This window comes from Haliaeetus albicilla, chromosome 7 (genome assembly GCF_947461875.1).
Source record: "Haliaeetus albicilla chromosome 7, bHalAlb1.1, whole genome shotgun sequence".
NCBI classification, from domain to species: Eukaryota; Metazoa; Chordata; class Aves; order Accipitriformes; family Accipitridae; genus Haliaeetus; species Haliaeetus albicilla.
In genome coordinates this window covers 16,347,268-16,373,611 of record NC_091489.1, presented here as the reverse complement: position 1 = coordinate 16,373,611, position 26,344 = coordinate 16,347,268, and the positions used below count along the sequence as shown (strand labels likewise).

The 26,344-nt window shown below is 40.2% G+C and overlaps 1 protein-coding gene across 1 annotated transcript in view; it reads right to left on the bottom strand.

Annotated features, from left to right (window-relative positions):
- TIAM2 (TIAM Rac1 associated GEF 2) overlaps window positions 1–26,344 on the bottom strand; it is a 92,161-nt gene that overhangs the window by 53,959 nt on the left and 11,858 nt on the right. Inside the window, 6 exon segments of the mRNA XM_069787059.1 lie at window positions 2,495–2,662; window positions 7,446–7,508; window positions 11,160–11,306; window positions 12,538–12,723; window positions 23,005–23,229; window positions 24,266–24,438. Of these exon segments, the coding sequence (XP_069643160.1) occupies window positions 2,495–2,662; window positions 7,446–7,508; window positions 11,160–11,306; window positions 12,538–12,723; window positions 23,005–23,229; window positions 24,266–24,438 (962 nt within the window).

The window sequence follows — 26,344 nt, the reverse complement described above, 5'->3', positions numbered from 1 at the left end:
AGTGCGATTTCCATTTTCCCTTACAATCCTCCCAAATCCTTTCATAAACACTATGTCTGGCTATTAGATTAACTGAGCACTGCTATATGTTACCAAGGATATCACAACTGTTTTCTGTCCTTTTCAACTTACACTCACAACCGTCTTTTTCTGTGACTACTTCTAATGACTCAGTTCTGCTCAGCAACTTTTTCTTCTGATGTAGAAAATACATATGCATGTATGGGATGTTAGGAGAGGGGATGGGAAGCAGGTTCCCTAAGGGTTTGCCTTTATTGCCTTTTATTTTTATTGCTGGGTTTCATCTACATCAGAAGTTTCACCTATTTTTTTTCACCATGTGAGGTCAAAGCAAAAATCCTCTTTCAACAGGGAGTCAAAGGGAAATAGGAATATTCCCAAAGGATATTAGGCTGAAAGTGTCGAGCCCCTGATGGGAGTCTCTCTGAAAATCAGGCTGCTGGTGAGACCACTGCACAAAACATTTCATTTTAGCATATTAATAGAGCAACATTTCTAGAACAGGAGGAAGCAGCATTTCTAAAAGAGGAGGAATGACTGCATCCTTGAGGGCTATTTAACCTCTTCAATGCATCTCTGCAGCTTACAAAATCTAAATCTACTGAGTAACTAGTAATTACCTTAACATTTTATTATGTGTAACAGTTTACGAGTTGCACGTGTTCTGTATCCTGAACAATTGTATTCAAATGCACATTTTTTTTCTACACGAGCTATCCAAAAGCCGCAGATGGAAAACAGAAATGAGAAAATTATAAGCCCCATAAAGCATGAATGAAGAGGAAAAAAAACAAAAAAACAACCACCCCTTGGAACTTTATCCTTATACACATAACATTCAAACATGGTCTGTTAAGAAGAAAGATTCCTTACACTCACCAGAGCAGAATGAAAATGTAAGAAGGAAAAGAACCAGGATAGATGAGCAGAAAGTATTCAGCATTAGAGAATGCTTATGAAAAGCTTTACAGACAGAATAGAAAGAAAAAAATAAAACAGAAAAACGTTTAAGGAAAAAAAATCAAATAACTTAAAACTAAATTTTCATGCGATACAGACAATGAAAATTAAAAGTCAGCTTTACAATTACAAATACTTTGGAATGATGGAGTAAGAGAGGTAAGGAATTTCCTTTTCAACTTAATTTTACATTTATAAATTTTATTTCCTCTTTCAGGGGTCTTGCATGTCACCATAACTACTGCCAAATGTTTCAGCTCTACCGTGCCATCTGGTGGTCAAATAATGTCTCAGACAATCCCTTTAGACTGACTAGGTACAGTGAATTTTTAAAAGTAAAGCCAGGCATTAAACTGTTTCTCGAGGATTCAGTCTCCACCAGCAAAAGCAATGAAAACATAATTTCTTCAGTGATGCCATGGAGACGCATCGTGACTTGGCTAAATCAGTATGCTTTTTTTGATGTAAAAACTACAGTTCACCCTGGATTTTTAAAAACTTGTATAATTTAATAAATTTTTTTTTGTTTACAACATTATCAGGTGCAAAGAGCCATTAAGTTGGGTCCTTTCCTCCATTAGAAGCCTCAAAATTCATTAACTTCAAGCCAGTTGAATGAGCTCACCTGAAAGTCCACTTTAACCTACGCCATAAGCTACAGCTGGATTTTGTACAGAGCAGGACTCCTTTTTTTCCTGTTTTTCCCCTTTACTTGTGAAGTAAATAAACTGTATTTACCAGCTGTCAGAAAACAGAACTTGGGACTAGAAAGGTTTTCCAAAAAGCTTGTTTGCATAATTTAAGTGACTTAAATCATGAAGTTAGAGCTAAATTCAAGCACTGACACATGTGGAGACAAAGGTGCCAGGTACGTTGTGATGTTCTAGAGATGCTGGCCTTTTGTCTGTAGTTAAAATTGGTATTTCTACTTTACCTTCAACCTGTGACTCAGTTTTCTATCCCATGATCTACAGCAATCCCTCTCAAATTGCTGGCACTGACTTTCAGAAGGGAATACACTCTTTGAAATTCACAAGTAGAGCTGGTATTTAATTAAAACCTTAAAAGGGTCCTTTAAGAAGCAAACATATATAACAGCCTTTGTCACAGCAGTCTTAAATGTCTTAATCTCCTGGCATTAAGTCAATCAGTCCCTGTTACTCATCTGTGATTCATTTTCACAGAACAACCGGGTTCTCTGCAATGACAACGTAGAGTGGACACGTGCTGAGATTTCTCAGGGGCTGACTACCTCACAAAGCGTCACCGCTCTTTAAGTATTCACTGTGCGCTCTCTTGAGCAATGCTCCTTGAAAACCTTTCCACAACCGCTGTAACTATGTTGACTACAATACATATATAACACAACTAAAGGAAACAGAGCAATGTGCCTTAACACAGTGACAGGGAGATGCTGGTATTATGCTCTCACTATTTAGAAATCCTGATATATTACGTTCCTTCTCAAGTCCACATCTATTAACAAGGTGCAATTGTACACAAAAAGTGGTACCTTGCATGCCAAAGACAAAACATCCTCCACCCTGTGCTCTGGCTTGAGGGTCAGCGCCACTCCTTGGCCGTCACAGAAGTGAACATACGTCTGTGTTTCCCAGGCATTCTCCTTCTGGATGCTCTCTGGCACTGAGCAGTAGACATTCAAAAAGTCATCAACTTGCTGCTGGAAACAAGGGAGAAAGGTATAACACGGGGGTGTTGTAAAAAACCCCAAAAGTACAATTACATCGGCAGTTTGCAGTGGATGTGTATTTAGACACAGTACTGTGTATTTCCCCATGGCAAGACAGGGACAAAGTTCTGTTACCTGCTCTCATTCACTATCAAAGACTTGATTTTCTTGAGGATGGATTGCACTTCCTCTGCATTCCCATTACGGGCTTTTATGCCTTTATCTCATACTAATTATTAATTTAACTCGAAGTGAAAAATATGTAGCTACCTGATATTATAGCACAGTGGGAATAAATTCTTAAGAACTGACTAGTACAATTTTACCTAATTAACAAACGCAAAAGAAATGGAGTTACTGTAATTTTGACAGAAAATTACAATATAGTAAACTTCCAGTAGAGAGCACTGCAGAGCAAGGCTTGCCATAACATAATAAAGGACTAAAGGAGGAATAAACTGTTTCTATTCTATTTACAGTGTAAGAACATACTGTTTCATAGGTAGCGCAGGGTATTTGCCCGTTTATCATTTTGCTTCACTTTCACCCTCGTTCCAAAGTCACTCCACTTGATCAGATAACAACATCCACCCTGAATAAATTCCCTGTTGCTTTCTCACCTTTCATTTTCATACTTGCTCCTGTACTGCACTTCAGGCTACACGTTTCAAAGGAAGCCATGCAAGGAGAAGAAAAACACTGAGAGCTGTTCAGAATGTGGAGTTTCACCTATATACTTGAGCCTGCCTATTCAGCACATCACTTAAATACCCACATCAAGGCATTTATGTTCACGCAGAGAGGGTCCCTCCATTCCCCTTGCAGTCAATGGAAAGGGACAACAACACCGTAAAGTGGTAGAGCTGCCACTCAAGACATATCTTTAGATATCCTGAGCTGTTCTCAGGAGTGCCTACCTCCCTAATACTTTTTCTTTGTATTTTTGTTTGTTTGTTTGGGTTGGGGGGGGGGGGTTGTTGCCTACATAATGACCCTTGATTATGCAATTCTTCCTCCTCGCTCTGCGGGGCCACAAGCCCAGGGGTGCACTGCAATTAAAAGCTGCAGTAAAATCACAGCACTGGGATTGCTTCCCTTACTGCAGGCAGCAAAGTTATTGACAACAATCTACCAGTAGCAACAGAGAGACCAATATTATTTTGTTTTTCCAAATAACAACCGAGGCTGTGAAAATGATGTAGTAAGCAATCCTATGCAGGTAATTACCGAACAATGCAGAAATTCAGGTTGCAGCCAACCCAGAGATGGCACAATAATAATTTGATGCCAGAGTAATGCTGGTTTTGGTGGAATAATATTAATGAACTAATGGCATTCACAGATGTTATATCTTTTGCTCAACCATCCCTCTTAACTAGTTGAAAATGAAATTTCTATTAACATGGATCCATGGAAATCCTACTAAAATCCAGCAACTAGTGCAATTAATGGACTGATGAAATCTACACCAGGTGAAGTTTCATCTTGGTGGCTGTGGTTCCAGACCGCTCATAACACTGGTGGTGTTGAAGAAGATAATTCCCACAGAAGCGTGGTCCTGTCAGAAAGCACTAAATCAAGCACCTGGGAAGAAACGTTGACCTCCTTCCACAGTGTAAATGACAGAAAGGAGAAAGGGCAAAGCAGGCACACTGTGCAAGAGTTTAGCAGGAATGAGTCGGGCTGAATTCTCCAATGGCTTCCTCCAGGGAAAACCAAAGCTATGTTGCCTCAGCTCAGGAGAGGCTCCCAGCAGCTCAGAGGTTTGTAACTACCACAGTGGTTCACTGCGCTGCAACAGTAGTTCTTCAAAACTGTGCGACTGAAATAGATCTCACTATTGCCAGACATGAAAAAAAAACCAAACCCCAAAACAGAGGATTAAGGTGATGACAAATAGGTTTAAGGCCACCTTTTTCCTGGAAGTTTTTAAGACAGGGCAGCATGTTCAGCAGCCAATGTGAGATACTTCCCTTTCCTTGCCACGTACACTGGTGCTCAAGCATACGCCTTGAGATAAACTCGCCTCTGTTATTAAACATGACTATGTTCCTTAACTGCAGTCAAGGTACTGTTGCTTCATCCACATTTTCCATCTCAGAAAATCTGACATGAGAAGAGATTTTTTTTTTTCCTGTTATGCCTGCAGTGACTAATTCTACAATAGTTCATTCATTCATTGCCACATAAAGTTATAACAACCCATCCAATTTTCCAGAAATAGGCGCCAGGATTTGCAGACTGTCACACGATGTGCCACAGGGCTGCTGGAGGACCAATAGGTTACTTCATAATTTCCTCCCACTATTTGCCTCTGGTTTTATCATCCTTTTCAGGGAAAATACAGCCTCCCTGGCAGACTTCACTATTCGTCATTTGCTGCACTCCTCAGGTAGCATTTTATAAAAGTTTTGATGCTGTTTTTGTTTTTCATTTGAAATCAGCCAGTGAAACCGGGCTGATGCCAAAGTAACGGTTTGCAGAGTTATGATGAATCATTTCTGAGTTGTCGTATGATTCATCAAAATGTCAGGATCTTAAAAATGCCCACGCTATATTTAATTCCCATTAAAAAAAGGTTTTAGAAATAAGATTGAGATAATAATTATTATTATTAATAATAATAATAATCACATTGTTTTTCCAGAAAGAAGTTTGAGCTCCAGAGCTCTGCTTCAGCACCTAAATTGGGGGTTCTTTTTTAGTCTTGAAACACAACCCTGCTAAACTTTGTAAAAGCCTGGCCCAAAATCTGCAGCGACATTGCCCCCCCGCCGCTGGTCCCCTCTACCTAGGAAGTGGGGCTGTGAGCCCCTGCCTGAAGTCGGGGAAGGCTGCTTTTATCCAGACCTGGGTCAAGAAGCCGGACCTCATCCCTTCCCCAACATGGCACCAAAGGGAGACGACTTCATTCTGCCTGCTCCCTGGCACCTTCAAAACCTTCCTTTGTCTCCTCAGAAGGGTTCACAAAGAGCAAAGGCTCTTGTCTGGCCAGAGGACGGGAGACCCACAGCCGATGCCATTGCACGAGGCAGCACCGTCGACCCCCCAGCCCCGAGGGGGTTGGTGCTAAACCGAGGGTCTGGCGTCACAGCCCTTTGGGAGAAACCTTCAGAGGGTGCACCCAAGAGATTTTGCCTCTCCTCAGTTTTAGGAGGGACAAAACCTTTCCATGTTTTAACAGGACCAGACAAGAATAAATTGCGGTTGCAGTCTCCGAGGTGGGAAATGGATGCCATCTCGCACCACACCCAGTGGTACATTCTGGAGGAATTTGTAAGTGTTGTCTACAGGAGATCATTTCACCCAGAAATACCTCATCATTATAATTTATTTTGAAAAGAGAGGAGTCATTTGGTTTAAATACTTTCCCACCCCAGGAAATAACCAGCAAGTGGTCAAATAACTAAGGGAGTTCAGGTGTTTCAATATACTTCATCAAAGAACAGTCGAAATGTGAAGATACTTTCAGAAGGCAAAAGAGCATTACAGGATTAGCTGCTGTCAGTGGGAGATGCCTCTCTCAGTAGCATAACTTTTGCATAATTACATATTTCTTACCTAACCATTAAATGAATGCACTTGATGAGAAAATAAACCATGTAGCACATAATGATATAAAAGACCAACATAAAAACCTATGAAAAATGATGAACTTTGTCCAAACCTTGCACACAAGATTCATAGCAGCTCTTCTTTACAGTTAATAATTCATTACAGTTAATAATTTTCAAGAGCAATGTTTCATTTTAAATGCAGATTTTAACTTTTTGTCTAATACCTGGTACACAAACTCAGCTGAAAGGGAACAGTACTGTAGTATGATTATTTTTTTTTAAGTCTTCTTTCAAGTTTTAAACTGCTTCGGCAGAATATCTAGTTCAGGGAACAAAGAAGGAAAAGGAGTGGGGGTAGATGGGAAGGTAAATACCCCTCTGAGTCTGGCACATGTTGCCATTAAAGAAATCCAGCTGTACTATACAGAAAACAAAGTCCAGAAACCCTGTGCCTAAGACTTAATCTGAATTTTTTATTTGAGGCCTGCACAAGCCTACCGAGGGAGAAGAATTCCGTCTATGTAAGCCCTACAGTACACAGACAACGCTGGGTGGTCCATACATGCATGCACTTATGGATTTTGGAGCGTCCTGCTTTGCTTCCAGACCGGGGAGCAGCGACATTATCCCCAGAGAGGCTGCGGGAGCGGAGAGGGACCGTGACTCACACCAGCTCTCCTCCTCCTGGGCACTGGAGAACATCAGCCGCAGCTATTTACTGGGTGATGCTGTTGAGGGGATGCTGCTTCCTCTTCCTTTACTTGAGCAATCTCCAGCTACATATTAACTCTCACTTCTCTGCTGGTATGCTCCACAGACTTTAATTAGACTTTATTTGCCTTTATACTCAAAATACACAGGTCTGTTGAAGTAGGCAAAGGGGAAAAACACACTCTGGGTTTCGCCATACTGCACAGGGTGCTTTCAAACAAGCTTGGTTCCAAATCTCTCTCAGAGGGTGTACACACTGTAAGGATTAGTGCTGTGAAAAAGCTTCTAGGGATTTTTTTTAATTTTTTTTTTTAATGGCTACCATGCACGTTCTGAAAATTACGTTAAAGTGGTTTCATTGGTAGAATTATAATCCTGCCAGCTAACGCTAACTGTGGTTTATGAACCTCTGTGGGGTTTCTGAACCAGGCTCATCATACACTTAGTGAAATACATTCAGGAATTTAAAAACAAGATGCTGCAGAATGAGGACAGGCATATCTTACCTCAGCAGAGTTGGCTGAATTCTGGACACCAGCAAATCCATGTCCTCCAGCTGAATCAAAAACCTATTCAAAATATTACAGAAAAATAAATAGGTTAAACAAATAAAACCCTTTATTTCTTACCTGTATTTGGTAAATTCTTTGAAAAAAATAAAAATGAAAACTAAACTTATGAATATATATCAACCTGCTAAACCCCAGGGATCTTTTTATACCTTTTTATTGCTTTATTCTGACTAGAAGTAGTATTAAAGAAATAGAAATCTCCCTCTATAAAGAAAATTTAAGCAGATTTTCTCTTTCAGCCTACATGCACACATACATTGAAATACATATAAAAGCATTCATGTCCTTGTTCTCTCCTATCTACTGTTTAGCAATAAGATTAAAGTCTTTTACCTTCAAATCATGCACTACACTGGAAGTTATAGTTTCACCCTTCAGGATACTGTTAGGTACAGCTACAAATCTCAATGATTTAAAAGAACTATTTCAAATCATTGTTGCTGCTTTCTAATACTTGTTAACCCTACAGTTTTTCATCTCTTCTACCTAAGCAGTTAGCTTGACACTATCAATGGCAACATTTAGCTTAGCTTTAAAGGCATACTTGACCCAAACCTCACACTATTAAGTAACAAAAATAGCTGACTACTGGATCTGCTTTGGAAATGATGAAAGCAGAAACTGAGACTTACGTTCCCCATCTGTTTTGAAAGGTTAACTAGTATCTCACAAAAGTGTTAGGCTTATTAATGAAATTTTTAAAAGTCCAATAAATAGCTATGGATACAATCAGATATTTTGGTGATTAGGGTTATATAAACACACAGATAGTTCTATACAGTTTATACACGATGTTGAGATTTGCAGGCAATAACATTACCCTCACAAAGTGCAAATATAAATAGCATTTTTTTTAACTCCTTCTGCAGTCAACAAATCAGGACAATATCAAACTTACATCTAAGCCTTTTTTGTTTAGGTTTTTCTTTTTTTCTTTTTCTTTTCTTTTTTTTTTGTACTAGCAAAAGCCTTTCAGATAAGCCAAGACAACAACAAACTCTCTTAAACTTTCATATGAAATCCAGTTTCTGCCAATGCAAATAAAGGGCACCACTTCTGAACTTCCTCTTCCTTGTCTCACCCACAGATGTAATCAAAGTATTTTATTGTTTATCATTTCTCAAAACAGTTTATCATTTAGACACAAGAAAGCAGATAAGCATTTAAGAAACTGAGGATAATGTGAGCCTAGACATCCCCCATCTGCTACAGTGCAGTTTTATTAACTGATTTGTAAAAGACTGAGCCACTTCATTAGTGTTTACGAAAGCCTCCCAGCATAGAAACTCTGAACCTTTTTTTTATTAATACCATAAAATTAAACTTAAGATAAAATTTAAAACTTCTCTGACACAATGATGTTCAAGAATGTACCATCTAGTTTTGAAGCTAGGGTATGGCAGATTAAAACATACAAGCTCCAGTCATACGAACTTTAATTAAATCCAAGAAAGCAAAACATTTTTAACCTATTGTTTGACACAGACATCACAGCACAATGAGCAGAGAAGCGAGCTCCACTTCTCTGCTTAACCCAATTTCCCAGTGGGCTGAAAGAGATGACAAGAAAGGCAGCCTCAGGCATATTCTGATTTTGATATACAATTACGTGCATACACACAAGTCTGAGCAAGGATGTGGCTCCCTTTTCAGCCACCTTCTAGGTTCATGGGTCAGTTTTCAAGCCATGCCCTTAAAAATTCCTCACTTATATGGGTATGAGTCATAGGCCCATGTTATTCCTATGCAACACTCAGCATTTACATTTCCTCAATTTTATTGTAGGATGTTTAATAAAAATTTTAAAAAAATAAAAAATAAATAAAAATATTTAATAAAAAATAAAAATAAAAAAAATAAAGAACCTCATCTCGTGGATCAAAATGAACACTTTTTTGGGCCAGCTGGTTGCAAGATTTGGAATAAGGAGGGTGAGAATGCACCAGGGGCACCTCTGCCTGCGCCAGGGCTCCCTCCTCTGCGCTCAGAAAAGTGCTGGGAGGGCAGCAGGAGTCTCCTCTCCTTGCCATGGATATAAGATTCCCCATCCCTGAGTTCTGCAGAATCCCCTTCACGGGCTATAAAGCATATAGGAGGACGTATTACCCAGTTAAGACAGTGCGAGGTACCAGCTCCTCTGGAAACAGAGCTAAGGGGCATAAAATGCCTTCCCTCAGATCTCTTATTAATAAAGAAATAGAGGCACAGGACTCACAGACCAGCCTCACCTGCTGGGAAACACAGCGGAAATTATGTGAAAAGGATGACCCAGAGAAAATTTCTCCTTCAGTTCCCTCCTTCATAAGACAGACTTGAGTTTTATTCTTACTCAATTTCACCATGTAAACACAACTCTAAGGCATAGCAGTCACTCCAAGAAGCTTCATCCCAGAGTAACAGATAGATAAATATTTACCTACTAAAAATACAAACCTCTAGACCAGAAAATCCTGACATGTTATTTTGCAACATTGAATTTGTTGCATCAGCTCTGGGACTATTGCAGTATGCGTACAGATAGGCTTGTTTAAATATTCCACAAGCAGATTACCAGACGTGCAAGAACAGCCAATTTTCAAGCACTGATCATAGATCTTTGACTAATAAAATCAAAATGCAAAGGGCCAGGGAACAATAGGAACAAAGTCACCTAATGAACAATGCACAAAATACCGCTTTGCAGGAGAAACAGCAGACATGGCAAAGGCTAGTGAAAATAGTAATGTTCTGAGCGTGGCACGCCTCTACGCCTTCTGCCTCACCATCAAGGAATTGTCTCTGCTGTTGTTTACTTTTTTTTTCAGGGAGAAGGCAGCAAACTTTTGTTTCACGTGTAACTCTGTTTTTATTGAGAAAATACGAATTCCTGAAGCGTGGGGTTTACACTAAATGCCTGCATGGGCCATTAGTTTCACAAAGAGAAAAAGACCCCGTGAGATGCTGTAGTTTCATTAGCAAGGCAGCCCTTCGGGGCGTGCATCAGCACAGCCCCTCTCCTGGGGGCCAGCCTGCCCCAGCACATCAAACCTGGGCCAAGCCTTCAGCTGGTGTAACCTGGCACAGCTTTATCAGTCAGTTCTCTACACCGACAGCTGGCCTCCTGCATAACAGCAGTCTTCTGTTGGCTAAAATGTACTTCCAAGCAGCGCGTGTTGCTTTGAGAGGCCGTGCCAAAGACGGCTGTCTTTGCAGCAGTCTCTCCTCTTTTTCCCTTGAAACTCACCTGTGTTAGTCTATCTTAAATTGCAATAGTACTTCAGAGTCCCAGGCATAAGCCAGCACAGACTGTGTTAAGGACTGTGCATACAGGCTATCTCCAAAGAAACCCCACTTCCAAACAGTTTGCAATGTGCCAGAAGATGAGTTTTGTCACAAATTCAAACTTGATGGTCTTGCGCTGCTGGTAATAAACTAACGCACTGGGTCAAAACCTCTCATTTACCAATCTTATTTATCCCAAAGAAACCCAGAATTAGATATATATCCTTCACAAGTGATGCTCCCATTGCAAGTCTGCCATGTCTACTGAAATTGTGAACACAGGTTTGAGGGACAGATGTCTCCTATCCCGTGCACCAACAGCACCTTGCAGGATGAGCCGCAGCAGAAACAAGCCATTCTATGCTATCCCCAGCAATTAAGGTCTACCTGAGTTATGGAAGGTCGCTTTTCTTTTCCTTTTCTTGCCAACGTGTCCAGTCCTTTCAGCGAAGAAAATAAACCCTTCTTATTTCGGACCCTTTGTGACAGAGATAGGGTACGTTTCCTGAGAGCAGCTTCATCCCTGGAGCAGACCTATTTAAACACAGAGACAGGCCTTCCTATATCACTTTCATAACAGCAAAATACTGACAGTTATTTCAACCTGAGGCATCAAACGAGAGTTACTTCAGTTCACCTCAATGTAATATGCCAAGGTGCAAGGACAATGTTTCAAACTTTCAGCGGTGATGCTTGTTTTGGTATTCCTATGGCGTGATCGTGTAATTTTTTTGTCATGGAGCAAAATTAGAAGGTCATAGGAAGGGAAGAACTGAGAAAATATTGCTCTGTACAACAAAAGAAGTTAATGAAAAAGCTCTGAAGAAGAATGATAACCTATCATTCAGATATGAAATTGGTAGAGGAAGAAAGACTCTCAAAATTGCCAAACATAGGAGATAAACGTGCTATGGCATTGAGTTATTAACAAGCAATGACACAAACCATGCAGATAAAAACAGTGGCAGAGAGAAACACATTCCCTGATAGGACTTTCAGAACTACTATTCAGACTGACTTCTCACACAGCAAACGTGGTCCACACCTCTCTGCCAAGATCAGCCTCACAGCCCTGCCAAGATTAAAAAGCAGAGGCGAACCTGCTACCGCCGTACTTCCCTTGAAGCCGACAGGGTGACAACAGCTTACAGCAGCTGAGGATCTCCCTCATTCCCTTTGCAAACACAGCCCACAGTTCTTAAAAAGTGACATAATTTTGGATTGTCTCTAGTTTTAGCCTGTTCTGAAAATACCTCCTCTTCAGGAGGGTACCAAACTGTTTCTGAAAAATGGAGCCATCTAGGACATCCAAAAAAGATCAGCTCAGCCCAGAGGCACCTTAACCACTTTTGGAAATTTCAGTATTAGGGTCTTTTCACTCTAAGTGACATAGCTCCTATACAGGTTAAACTCTTAATTCAGTGGAGGTGAAATAGCAGTGACAAAATTTCAACACAATGACTCATTTACACCTGAAGAATATTTTGGTTTGTTTCTTTTTTTAGGTGTAGGTCAGAAGTACCCAATTCTGGAGTCCTCAGGGGCCAAAAATGTCATGGCTATATCCTCACGGTTTCAAAGTATATCTCTAGAAGAAAATTTATTTGCAGTCAAGGAACAGGCAGAAAGGGTGAGAAGGGAACGGGGCTGTCTGAGCAATGCATGTGGGTGCAGCCATGTATTATCCCAGTACAATTCCACATCCAAGTACAACATTAATGATGGCTTTGTGTAACGTACCCATGAAAAGTGCATTCAGACTTACCAGTGCATGGAAGGATGAGACGGAAAAAATGCCGAGCCGCCCCAGTGCCAATTTTGAAGGACGACTGGCAGCAGCCAAAAGGCTCTTCGGGTTTGGGAGCTCCCCACCTTGCAAACTGGCTAGGTAACATCGCATTCGGAAAAGGTCCATGTTAAATTTTTCCAGGTTCTGTTCCCATTGCTGGATCTGTTTAGATATAAAAAGGGACAATTAAAAGGGGAAAAATGTCTTTGTGGGCCGCACTGAAAATTTGAGCTCTTCCCCAAACCCATAGTAAATTACTTTCATCTGGTAGTATATGGATTAGATTAGTTATTCCCTGCCAAAACACATTCAGTCATATTGTGTTACATCAACCCAAAAGATGGCTTGAAATAAAACAAAGCTGGTGGTCTTAAATGCATACTGACAAGATGAACATACCATGAACTTCAAGTAGTTTGATAGCCACAAAAGCAGTTACATAAAAACACAACCCTGTGGTTCACAAAGACTTTTTTTTTTCCTTCTCTCTCTCCTTTTTGGAGATTAGGTTTGTTTTGTTCATTTTTATGAGCTTAGATTGTATAGCTGGCTGGCTGAAAGCAAAGCAGCATAGCTACGCTAATGCACTGCGCAAAGTGAAGTAGCTACACTGATAGGTCCTGCTCATTCTTTACTATTGTCCTACGGCCTCGCTATCTGTAAACAGTATTGGCAACACAGGCATGTGCGGTTCTTTGTCTGACTAATAGGTTCAGACATGCTTACGCTCAAACTGCAAAATGAGCTATATATGCCCAACAGAAACCACTGGACCCAAAGCAAGACTGTATACATACCCTTCATGCAATTTTTAAACATATCTAACACAGGTACATGCAGATGTAACAGATGGCTTAATCCAGTTTCAATGTAAAAATAGGAAAGTGAAGAGACTCAAATATTTACTAGACAAATAAAGTTCTGAATCAAGGCTCAGATGACAGATTTTAAGTATTTGTGTAGATACACACACATCTACACAAACACATATTCTTATGCACTGCACAAAAGTCAAATTTAGCTTTTCATTTCCCTAACTCACAGATTGGTAGTTGCAGCTAAAATCTGCCCCACAGTGTACAATATACATTCACAGCAATAAATAGTACAAATAAAAAGGCAGCTGTGTTTAATAGAGCAGGCACATTCACACATGGGAAGGCAGAAAGGCATGTCCATTAGGTTAATGTACACCAAGTTCATGTACTGAAGATTGTTAAAATCCCCTGACAATGCTGATCTTCCAATATCAGCTCCAATCATTGCATGTTGGTTATTCAACAGGTGGTTTAGGGTTGCGGAGAAAGTTCATCACATTTTCTCTAATGTGCATTGACCTCATACCTTTCACTGGCACGCCCTGCCTGTCCCTGTGCTCACGGGACATTATCACCTTACAATGAGATTAGCCAAGGTTGGGACAAGCACCTTTGTGACTTAGAAAACAAGCTGATAAATATAATAAAAATCTCAGGTGAACTATGACCTGCAGGCTCATCTAGAAGCAAAATCAGTTCAGCTTCCTTATAACACTGCCAAATATTACAAGAACTAAACAAGTATCTTGCCTCTTGCTTTCAACAATGAAGAAATGAGCAATGAAAGGGCCAAAAAGGCCCCGTTAACAAAATGGTGCTAAGGCTTGTACTACAACTGATAGAGACCTTACCTAGTCTGGCTTCCTTACACGTGCACTCACAAACTGTGGCAACAGTTATGGCTATACTTTGGGATGTAAGAGGTAACCTTATTTGGCAGGTAGGGTGAAGAAAGGAAAGACAATATACTATTTTGTATATCTGCAAATGAAAAATTATAATTTGCAGTATACTAAAAAAGAAAAAAATCTTTCAAGGAATGACTATTAATAGCAAAAGATAGAATTTAGAAGAGGTTATCATGAGAGCACTTCCCAAAAGTCGAGAGAAGAAGGACAGACATACACATAACGAAGATGCCTCATGTAATCTCTCACCACAGACATACAAAACATGCATCCTTTGTGCCCCAGAAAGAATAATCATTTTTTCTTGGGTTTATTTGATCATTGCCCTTTATTTTGCTTTCTTTGTGCTCTCGGACACTCCTCACAGAGCATTTTTCTGCTTGCCAGTACTTTACGCATGGTACAACTCCAATAGGAGGTTTTGTGGCGAGCTCTTTCTCTGTGTCAACACCCAACCAGAATGAAAACATGGTTGTCAGCTTTTCACAAAGCCAAAAGCTACAAGCTCAGGTGAAGTCTTTCGCTTTGGGATGACACCTCCATGGGTACAGAGCCAAGCCAACTTTGAATAGCTTGGGAACAGAGCAAGGCTTGTTCTGGGCACTGCTCTAGTGGAGCATCCTGTCCCCACTGAGCACGAGCTGAACACAGGCATCCTTGTGTTTCTGAGGCTTTCTTCAAAATCCCCATTAAATATTTGTACTAAGTTGTATTTTAAAATAAGGGTAATCTAAGAAGGGGGAGTGGGGTACAACATGAGGACATTCTACATAAATAATTAAATTATGGTGTTTATCAGTCATGCAGGATGCTAGCTAATCAGCTCCAAAAGCATTCGTAATCATGATGTTACTTTTAATGGCATTAGCAAAAGCTGTAGGCAGGGAATTTCTGGGATTGTCTTCTAGTCTTATCAAAACCAGGGATGTCTGGAACCAATTGGAGACCACGAACTAATACCAGCTGCTATTTGTCTAAGCCCTTTAAACTATGATAATTCCTCCTAAAGATTTATATTCTTGAAGACTAAATGGGGGAAGCACACAAATAAAAAAGCAACAACTTCAAAGCACAGTATGACCTGGTCCATGAAGTTAATTTACAGCCTGCAGACGAGCTGCTGCGATCCTTATTCTGCTATTGTGCAAGGCAAAACTCTGTCCCACGTGGGAGGACTGCCCGGAAGACAGCTCAGGGACTTAACTTCTTCATGCACAGACAAAACGGCCCTTTGAAATCTGCTCAAAAGCAAACAGGAAAAAGTGGATGCACCAGACAGCCGCGAGAGCAGGAATGGGTGACAAAGGCTAACAGCAGCATGAAGCGAGTCTGCAAAGAGATAAGAGGTACAGCCCGACGTGAGGCACGCCGAAACACGTGAGCACATGTGAGCACACGTGAAACACTCCCCGCGTGCCCTCCTCAGCTGTTGTGCTTGCCTGCACCGCCAGCTACAGCACCTGGGGCCTCCAAAACCGTCCTTTCTCAGTCACTGCTTCAAAACCTCCATGTCAATTTCTCGGAAAAGCCTTTAATGCTTTTCCTAGAGGAAAGGATGGATGTCATTCTCGGTACAGGCAAATGTTAGGCAAGAATTTCTGGGTTTAGTGGCAGCAGGAGAGAGCCTGGGAGAAAGGCAAGGAGGGGCCACCCAAATAAATTTATTCAGTCTAGCATGATCCCTGTAATGTAGAGAGAAAGAGGAGGCTGTGGCAGAGAGATAGAAAGCAGTAAAATGTGGTAAGCCTTAAGAATTAGGGCCATGAATTAATTAGCCTGGGCCACCAGGAGAACTCATGCAAGGGAGCCTGGTGCAGGGACAAGACACTAATTACATGGGGAGTGCTAAGTGAGGGGACGAGCTTTTGCATCAGAGACTTAGTTCAGGAATGAGTTTTTAAGAGTAATGATAATTTTCAGAACATAAATAGCCAATCCTCCTCCACACTAGTGAAGCATCTATTCAGACACTAAGAAACAACTGTAAATTAATTGCATTTTAAATCACACAAGCAGATGAGCTAAAGGAAGATACTTGAAAGCAGGTCTCTCTTAATTCAATAACCCTGCTAAGTTTTCTATAGGTAACTCTAAAGTGGTAGCTTGGAAAAGGCAAGGGGTAAATACATTCAGACCAGACAATAGAGACCAGTGGTTTCCAGCAGGTGACATGGGGACCCATAGTTCCTACATGCTATACAGTTCTCTCTGCCGGTGACATTTCTAGTGGCACCTTCACCCCCACTCGAACATGCTTAGGGTTTGCAGACTGTAAAAGGGAGGGCCCCGACAGTCCCAGCGAAGGCAGTGCCAACAGTGTGGCTCAGGGATGGTCCTGGGCTCCTCACCCTTCTTACACCACAGAGCATACAGCATCTTTTGGGGGGCTGGGGAAGGACCGTCTCATTTTCAAATACCTGTTCTGTAGAAAGTAAGAAGAGTTCAGTGTAATAAAACGCAAACCAGTACATGAATGGTAGAAAGCAGTGCCAGAAATGACACAGTTATCAACCTGAGGTAGCAATACTTCAAGGACCCAGAGGAAGGATGGAAGAAACTTCCTGGACAGCTCACCTGATAACAAAATACCAGTTTCCCACTTGGCACTTATTTAAGGCAGCGCAAAAGAAAAGATGCACAGGGAGGAGGACCTTCTCTCAGTGCTTAAGCCTTTAAAACTGATTGGATTTAGTGATAGTTCTTATACCACATAGAAACATGAGCTACTCACTGACACAATTCACTATCTATAGCAGTAAAAAATTCAGAATTTTCCCCTACGCAACATCTTCTTCCCAGATGGAAAGTGTCTCTGCAAGCTGATGTAGGGAACTTTATGGATTTAAAAGAAACTTCTGCTGCTGTTTCATATGAACAGCTTTTCAACCACATTACAAACACCACCAAACTCTTCGCATTCCAGTCCCTGGTTCTCAGACACAATTCATATTGTACCCATCTGGATAAATGAGTCACTTGGTTTCTGGGGAGAAGGAAAAGGTTTCTATTGTCATTTTTCCTAAAGAGAACTCGAAGAAGAAAAAACATCACTCTCCCAGAAATTCCATTACTATAAAGGACACTACAGAGACACCGTCATAACTTTTAGCTCAAAGAAATAAAAACGGGTACATAATAGAGTACAACAAAAATTATGTGCAATTAGCAATACCCTTCATTCTTCATTCTGCCTAGTGACTTAAAAAACGGTTAAGAAAACTTCCTGAAATAACATGAAAATAGGAGGTTTTTTTACAATAAATGCCATCTTTCTGCTTGTTTCGGAAGGATAGAATTTTCATCATTTCTCACCAAAACAGACAGAGGAAATCTTATTCCCAATACCACTGATAGCACAAAAGTGCACCCACATGTACCCAATTTACATTCTTGTCAATAATCTGATAGAAATTTGCAGTACAACGTGTATGTCTATAGCTAGGGATGTAATTAAGAAAGCCACTGAATCTCATTATCCAGCTCTCCTTCCCCAAAACCCAGAAGACCAGCCCTTTCTGCACATGCTCCCCCACCAGCTTCATCGTATGAGACAGTGTTATGTAACTCCACATTGAGTAATAGGTTATTAATTTTTCATTATTTTATACTAAATCTTTGTGAAACAAAGATAGAAAATTCACCCATCTGCAAAACTGTAATTACAGCGGTGAGGAGAATGGACATGACCTTCCCTAACTTTCTGGCTGCCTACTCACTTCATTCCTTAGTGACAGCCTACTACTATTAAAGAGAAGGATTTTGCTAATGATGTAGGGAGGGACCATCCTACACTGGAGAGTGGCACCTGAAAAGAAATAGTGCTGAACCGCTCAGAAAGCAGAGCTCTGCTCTAGCCAGTTCAAAGATCACCCAAACTGAAGACCTGTTCTAACAAGTTTAGATAATGTTTTTTAGTTTAGGAGGGTATGGAAGAAAAAAAAATAATGGGTTCATTGCAATTCAAGTTTAATTTCTATGTGGCAAAACTGGCAAGTGTTAGCGAAGTTCCCTAAAAAGATTCTCTTGGAGTGTTGTTATTGTGAATTTTCATCTGAATGTCAGACAATGTTTCATCAGATGCTTTATAGAAAATTAAGACATGAAATCTGAGCTTTGGGGAGCCTGAAGAATAAAATTCCCAAAACTATGCCAACCATCTTCCTATAAATGTGAGAGAAAAGGGAAAGAGTCAGATAACTTCAGTACTTTTTTTTGTTTAAAATATATGGTCTGTGTAGAAAGCCAAAGACCACTACAGAGAAGAAAGAAAGGTACTAATGGATTTAATGACTACCACCTTACTGATCCCCTTATTTTTTTATGGCAACGAACTACTTTTAGTTGGAGGACACATATGAAAACATCCATAAAAACTACCTCCAAGCATGTTCTTCTCATTAATGCCTCATCATTTCAGTGCCTGCAAGTAAATACCTATGTTCATAACCCATCTGATCAGTAAGTTAAGTATCATATGCACAGAAAACATGAATCACATCAGAAACCTCTGAATAAGTTGGAAAACATGATTATACCGACATATTAAAATTTGAAGAGAAAAACCCAGAATTCTGTCAAGTAACTATTATTCATATTATTGGTCTAAAATGAGACAACAGAATAGACATATATACCAAGTACATAAAGAAGTACAACCAGAGCTGCGGTGCCTTCACTGTGAGGTAGATTTTCCATCCCATTAAAACCACTTCTACAGGCACAGACAGCCCCACTTTTGACTTAATGTGCAACATTTTGTTAAAAGAGCTCTAAATAAATGCTAATAATCCTTTTCACTAACTTCATTAGCAGTTAGACAGGGCTCCATAATCATAGCAAACACTGTGATTTCTCCAGCAGGTTAAACAGCTAGGAAAACTAAAATGTTTTTAAAGACGGGCTTTGAAATTCGTTTCTGCGCCAGGGGATTTTCAAAGTTGCTACCTTTCATCCTAATTCTCTTCAGGGGAGAAGTTACACCCTGGGGGAATACCACCACCCACAACATATTTATTGCATATAGTAATAAAAACACACGTGGCTATAGGTAGTACGTGCAGGCTTGGGATTTCCAGTCATGCCATCAGTGCCCTACTGGGACTGGCTGCTGTATGTACACTGCTCTCGCAGATGCTTCATTGATCTCTTCTAAACTGCCCAAGGATACCAATAGCTATGTGAAGGGCTCCCATTTTCTCTTAAACAGTTACTAAGTCTATCATTATTATTGGACCAGTAAACCTAGATAGAGAGAATCCCTGATCTAGGCCACAAGGCTGAAGACATTTCTCAACCAGTTTGACAGCATCAAGTCTCTAAAACAATCATTTATCTAGAAAACCAACATTTTCCTTATTTTTTTGCTTGCACTTCTGTTTAGCACTAGCTTTATCAATTGCTAGCCTGCAAATCCACCAAATTTAAAAGATAGTATCAAGATGAGCTTCTCCAGTCCATTTGCTGGACACCAAAAAGAAACATGTATGTACATTAAAATACCTATAGCAATTTTAGAAGTCCAAGTTTCCTTACTGCAACTGCCTTTCAGGTGATGGTAACTGCGAAAGAAGTAAAGGTTTTCTTTGCTTGTAAAGCCCTGTGAATTACTGAGTCTTCAGCAGAGAAGTACTGGTTTTAAATCAATACAGATGTGAAAGAAAATAGAAAGTTGAGGTAGGGTGGTTGCTTTTTAGAGGAAGAGGAAGGAAAAGGAGAAAGGATACAGAAATCACAGTTTCCAAGATAATTCCCCAGCGGAAGTAAATTAAGACTGTGCCTCATCTTTCTACATAAAAAATCACCGTGGTCCTTCTGAAGTCAATCACAATATTTCCGCTGACTTCCCAAAATGTATCACCAGTGAAGTTTTCCAGCACTGAGTGTAGGGCATGTTTATAAACTCCAGTATTGACAACACAATATACTTCAGCATGGACAATCATAACTGCCACATGATTGAAAACACCAGATTTACACAAAACCAAACCCAGAATTTATATTCCTCTTGTTACTCAAAGTGGGCAAAAGACAACTAAACCACCACAGTTACTAAACAACTAAGCTACATACATGCAAACTTTTCCCTCAGGAATAACGTTTTTCAAAATTGTTAGCTTCCTAAGTATAGTAAGAATTCTCAGTTACTAATTACATCAAGATTTATTTTTTTTCCTTTGCAAAAGCCAATCTCCGAGACATCAAATCAAAAGATTAGGAAACCCAGTTATTGACTGACTCTTGTCTGAAGTGACTTTGCCAGCAAACCTTCAGCAATTGTAAGGAAATGTTTTACAGAGATCAAAGGGATCAAGACTGGAGAAAAGGCTCATTATAAATTTATTGTTTGCTAACTAGCAGATGTTTGCACATGATCCATCTCACTCCTTGTCTCACTGGTTTACCCTCATTCAATGTTTTGAGACATTCATAGGCAGAACATTAACAGGAATAAATCTTCTGCAGCCCTAATGATGGATTTCAGTTCTAGCACAACACAGGCAGCTTCTTGCAGGGACTGAGCTGGAAAACAAAGGCAGTTGTTCAGGGACAGAACATCTAATCAGCAGATATTAAGAGAGCATCGTCAACACTCTTCAGCTGACTCTAAATAAACTACTAGCATCAGTATCTAATCGGGGGGGGGGGGGTGGTATAAATTAAGTTAATATACATCATGATTTTTCCTCAGTGCGTCACTTGTTTCAAGCACTAGACATCTCTAGAAATCTGTATATTCTTCTAAGTCTCAAAACCTACTGCAATAAAAGGATGCTTAACGTTCTTCCTGCTCCATTCACCTCACTAGGCTCTGGACCATGACATATAGTGACCTGGAAATAAATTATGAACACCTGAGCACTCAAAGGGCTTATGAACATCTGCACCACAAATCCCTACACAAACCTGCATACTTTTTGAACTCTGCTCATATAGCTTCAGCCTGAAGTGTGCTACAAGAGCTTGACAGTGTAGTCAGCACCAGTCAGTTTGCCCTTCAAGTTCAAACCAGTATAGTAAGAATTTAAAATATTATAAGCATCAAGTTCCTGAAACTAAAAGTGTTCCACTAACCAAAGAAATATAATTATTCTGTATTGGATCAAAGGAAATAAACTTTGGTTGCTACTCAAGAGGCCATAATGTGCAGCCTAAAGTAATGACAGAGCAACAGCTACTCTGACTGGAAGGGCAGGTAGAGATGGGCTTTTAAATACCAGTCAACGAATTCAGATTATCAGATGTCTTCTGTTAATGGCCTATTAAAATAAAAGATTCGGCAACCTCAGTCCACAGACCTATTAGGCTAAGCTACTAGACGAGTTTAGTATATAAGAGGCCCTGGGTAGTGAGGTCTTTGCCTGAACACTTAGCATGTCTAATTAAAGCATCTTTTGCCAGTTGCTGCCTGCAAAACTGGGGACATGGGCAAGATCTCAACACGCCAAAATGTACTTCCATAAGGTTATCACTGGAGTAATTCCCGGTTCACATGCTAGAAGCAAGAGCAGAGTAAGGCTAGAAGTGAGAGCAGAGCCTAGGCACCACCGTACAGATAGGGTGAGCATTTTTAGTGAGGAACAGTTCTAGCTACTCATCAACCTGCCCTGACTTTTTGTCTTAGGCAGGGCTTGGCTAAAATCCCCAGGTACATACACACCATGAACACTAAATCCTGGGGCAGTTATTCCGGATTTTGTTTTAAAACAAATCTCTGTGGTGAATCTTCCTCAGCGCTAAACTGTTGCTTTAGCCAAGGTTCAGGCATTCCTACCACCATAATATGAAAACATGAATGATCAGAATAACACATCAGGCGTTCAGAAGCCATACTCAGATTTGCAGGGGGAGGCAATTGATGACTCAGCTCATTTCTTGCTGCAATGAAATAAAATTTGCCTAGATACAAGTTTGGATGCAAACCTTTTGTCTGCTCCAGCCAACATGTTGCCTTTAGCATGTTAGCTCTCTCAAGCTAAGCAGCAATGGGCCTGGGCTTATGCTGAGATAAAAATTTCAGCATGCAACCAGAGAGTGTTACAAGAAGTGCTGTCAGTGACTAAGTGTCCCCCTTTTCTTTGAATTGATACTGGTATAATGCTCCAGTGGTACTCACAGCAGTGCTTTTTCACCTAGGATGGAAAACTCCAGTCTTGACTTCTTGTTCTCATTTAGACTCCTACGGGGCTTTTTAAGAAGCCTAGTGGATCCTGGCCTTCTAGTCATGGCTAAATTTCAAGTGAAGCACATGGTTTTGTTTGCCTCAGTCCTTCCTCCAATTTTATTTGCATAACGTACTCTTCATATCCTCCCTTAAGGTGCAGAACAGTATTGCTAAGTACCTATTCTTAAATCTCTACTGCAATTCAATAATAAACTAAATTATTCCCAGAACATACTGTATATTCTGTGATATGCCATGTAACAGCTAGATATTATTAACAGCTAAGTATATCATAAACCAGTGAAAATTAATTACATTTTTCCAGAAGAGACAAGAAATAGCTTTGTGCTCATAAAACAGATCGGTCTGATCCTCAGCTTTGAGGAGCCCACCTCCCGCGCTGCTCTGGATTGCTGTAGAAACCTGGAAATAATTACAACTACCATGCCAGCTCTCCCCAAGACAATTACGCTCAGGCCTAGAAAGCACAGACTGTCAGAGCCCAAAGCAAGAAATAACGATAAATATTCTCCTGTAAAAATATTGTTTCCAGTACCTGATTCTCTATGGCCTTCCTGTTTTTTGGATCACTAACAATTGAGAGCTGCAACTCTGCCATCTTTTTCATCTTGCCATCCATGTCAATCTTCTGGAAGAGACTCTTAGTTTGATTTTTCAGCAGCCTAACAGTGTCCTCTTTCCCAAGCTTCTTCGCAAAGAGGGAAGCACAGGCTGAATGTATGGCAGTAACCCAGTTTTCCAGATCCGTCTGGCTTGTCGCCTGTGAAACAAATCAATGGCGCAACATTATGAGCAGACAAGGGGGGGGGAAATTAGCAGCTCTAGGACATGAAGTGCTTGATGGGTTCACTGTGATCTTAGGCCCTTTATCTTAAAATGAGTGAAATAAGGTTTTGTCTTCAAAACTGTACAAATAAAGGAAGTGTGAGCTTTTCCTGCACTCCATCATGACTTGCCTGCAACCTTCAGCTTCTGCTTCTTAGACCTGCAAGTTCTGAGAGCTCCAGGAGCACAACAGAGCCCCATGAGAGTTGGGAAAGATGTGACTTGCATTCTTCATCCCTCCAATTAACTAAGGTAAAACCCAACAGGTTTCAAAGATAAATCTCCTCTTCTGCAGGTAACAGGGCAACAGAGGTTTTACATGCAAGGTCTGAGGAGAGATGTTTCCTTACTTAAAAATGCCAAGTTAGTGGAGAGAGGACAGCAAGGTAAAGAGAATACATCTGCAAAGTGTCTCTGGAGATATTTACAAGTGCGCCTATGAATCAACATGTTTCTATGCAGGCAGTTCCAAATAATACTGTTCTTTATTAACATTTCCAGTGGTGCAGTTAAGCAGCCAAGATCTTTAGATTATTTTTAGCCTTCTGTTTTGAACATCTTGCTCAAGCAAACTTTCTTTGAGACCAGCAGATTCAGGGTTGAGCACACCATTCTGTAAGTGTGGAATGCTAATAGATGTGAAAAAAACTGATAATAAAGCTGATTTTCTAGAAGCTTGTAACAACCAGGCACCAAAAGTGTCTTGCAGATTTGTGATTTTTGTTGTTCTTATTTCTGCAGCATAATTGACTGAGCCAACTGGTGTAATATCATATACTTGAAGTCATATCACACACTTAAATCAATATTATAATAGTATAGTGTAATGGTGTAATTATGCTATTATTTTTATGTCAAGTATGATGTGTGTGTGTGCATGCGTATATACAATCATATACACATGCATGTGCATACTCACAAACACATTCGAAGATGGAAACAACCACAAAGTTACATATGCATACTGTTACCTGAAATAGGTAGACATCTCCAAAAGAATTGCTGAGACAGAACACGTTTTCTTTCTTGGGATGTTCTGGAACAGACTGAACTATACTGTCTTCTGCAAAAAGGGCATATCGAGGCAAACTGCTCTGTTCCATTGAGTTTCTTCCATAGGTCTCGTAAAACAGCAGAGTACAACCTTTGCAGTTCAGAGGGACAAAAAAACATAAGGAGAAGGTAAGTTCTGGATCTCCCATTTGAGTTCTCTTCTATTAATGCTTTTGTGAATTAAGACACCCTTCAGTGACAGGGAACATCAGTTCTGCCCCTCTTTTGAAATAGAGAAAAAAAGTAAGATCTTCTAAACTGGAAAGTAGGCAAAGTTAATGATGAATTTGTCAATGAAAATTTGGAACAGACTTCTAATAGGGACACAACAAATATCGATGGAATTAAAAAATAAAACAGGATACCTCAACATGGAAGCACTCAAGGTCAAATTGGATGGGGTTTGAGTAACCTGATCTAATGAAAGATGCCCCTGCCCATGGCAGGGGGGTTGGACTAGATGATCTTTAAAGGTCCTTTCTGACCCAAACCATTCTGTGATTCTATGAATAAACTCAGCCTCTTAAAAAGTCAAAGAATGTAGAAAAGATTAATTCTTGCTTAGCTAAATCAGCTTTTGTATTTCTTTATTAAATTGAACCAACTATTTCAGAACGGCCACCTAAGAAATCTTTGTATTTGTTGAAAAGATTTGCAGAAACTTTTGTCTTCGAACAACATGCTTGGTGAATAAACTTCTCAAATATAAACTGGATTTCCTTGAACCTACCTCCAAATTGGAGACTAAGACAATTCTGAATAATTTAATACAGTTTAAAGGGGCTGAATTTGAGCATATCCAGTCTTGTAGATAGTGTAGCATCTAAGGTATGAAACCTGCATCCAGGAAACAAACTTCATCCTTGACAATGACAATCCTGAGTGTAACAGGAGGAATTACTTCTGGAGGACAGCAGAGGGGACTTGATCCCAGTCCCCAGCAGTATGACTACATTGCCATGTTGCCTTTGGCAGTGAAGCTGGCTCAAGAAGGGCCTGTCCCCTCCATCCCCACCAGCCTTTCATTCCTGCCCCATGCTATATAATCCACCATCCTCTGAGATGCACCCATTTGCCTGTTCAAGGGGTCACAGACTGAAGTGCATTACTAAAATAATCTAGTTATAAACTAGATTTCTCAAGAATTTCTTGGGCTAGTTGTGCATTCAGAGAAAACAAGTAAATAAACCTCACTTTCACCCCGGGAAACGGCTGTTTAATAACAGAGCGTTTGGTGCTTTTTTTAATTCACAAGATAAATTAATACTATACTTACTATGGCTGAATGTGTGACCTGGAAGAACTAAGACCAGATACTATAACCACATTTTGAAAACTGCAGATAACCTAAGCAGTTAGAAAAATCTGAGGCTGATGGTGGATTCTCCAGCAAGCCAAACCTTCTCCAAAAGATATGCTCAAATTCATTCAGGAATTTATTTAGAGAAGACCTATGGCTGCATTACACAGCAAGTCAGACTAAATGATCACAGTGGTCCCTTAGGGGCTAGTAATCCATTAATATATTACTGCTGTAAGCCCTATACATACTCAGTAGAGGACTTGAAATTCAGCCAATACAAGGATTGAGTTTGCTAGGGCTACAGCATTGTCATCTCTCTAGCCCCCTTTTTGTTGTTGTTTTTCCTTCAAAGCAAAGAGGCAGCACAACACAGGGCAGCACCAAAACTGAGATTTTGGGTTGACCTGCTGATTTTCGGGCTGTTGGTGTTTCTCTGTGTGACACACTGTGTGTATGTATGCACATGCAAATATGCCAAGGAAGTGCATATCAAGGGGATGTAGCAAAAACTGCAAAACAGAAATGTTTCCTCTGTGGATGCTTTTAAAATAGTTAGGTAAAAACAGAGTTCAACCTTTATTTTAGTAATTCTGTAACATTTACACTTAACGCTGTATTAAAAATCCCAGACACATCAGCCAAAGTCATGTAAATTTGAGGGGAGCTTCCTCAAAGGTAAAATCTGAAATCAGAA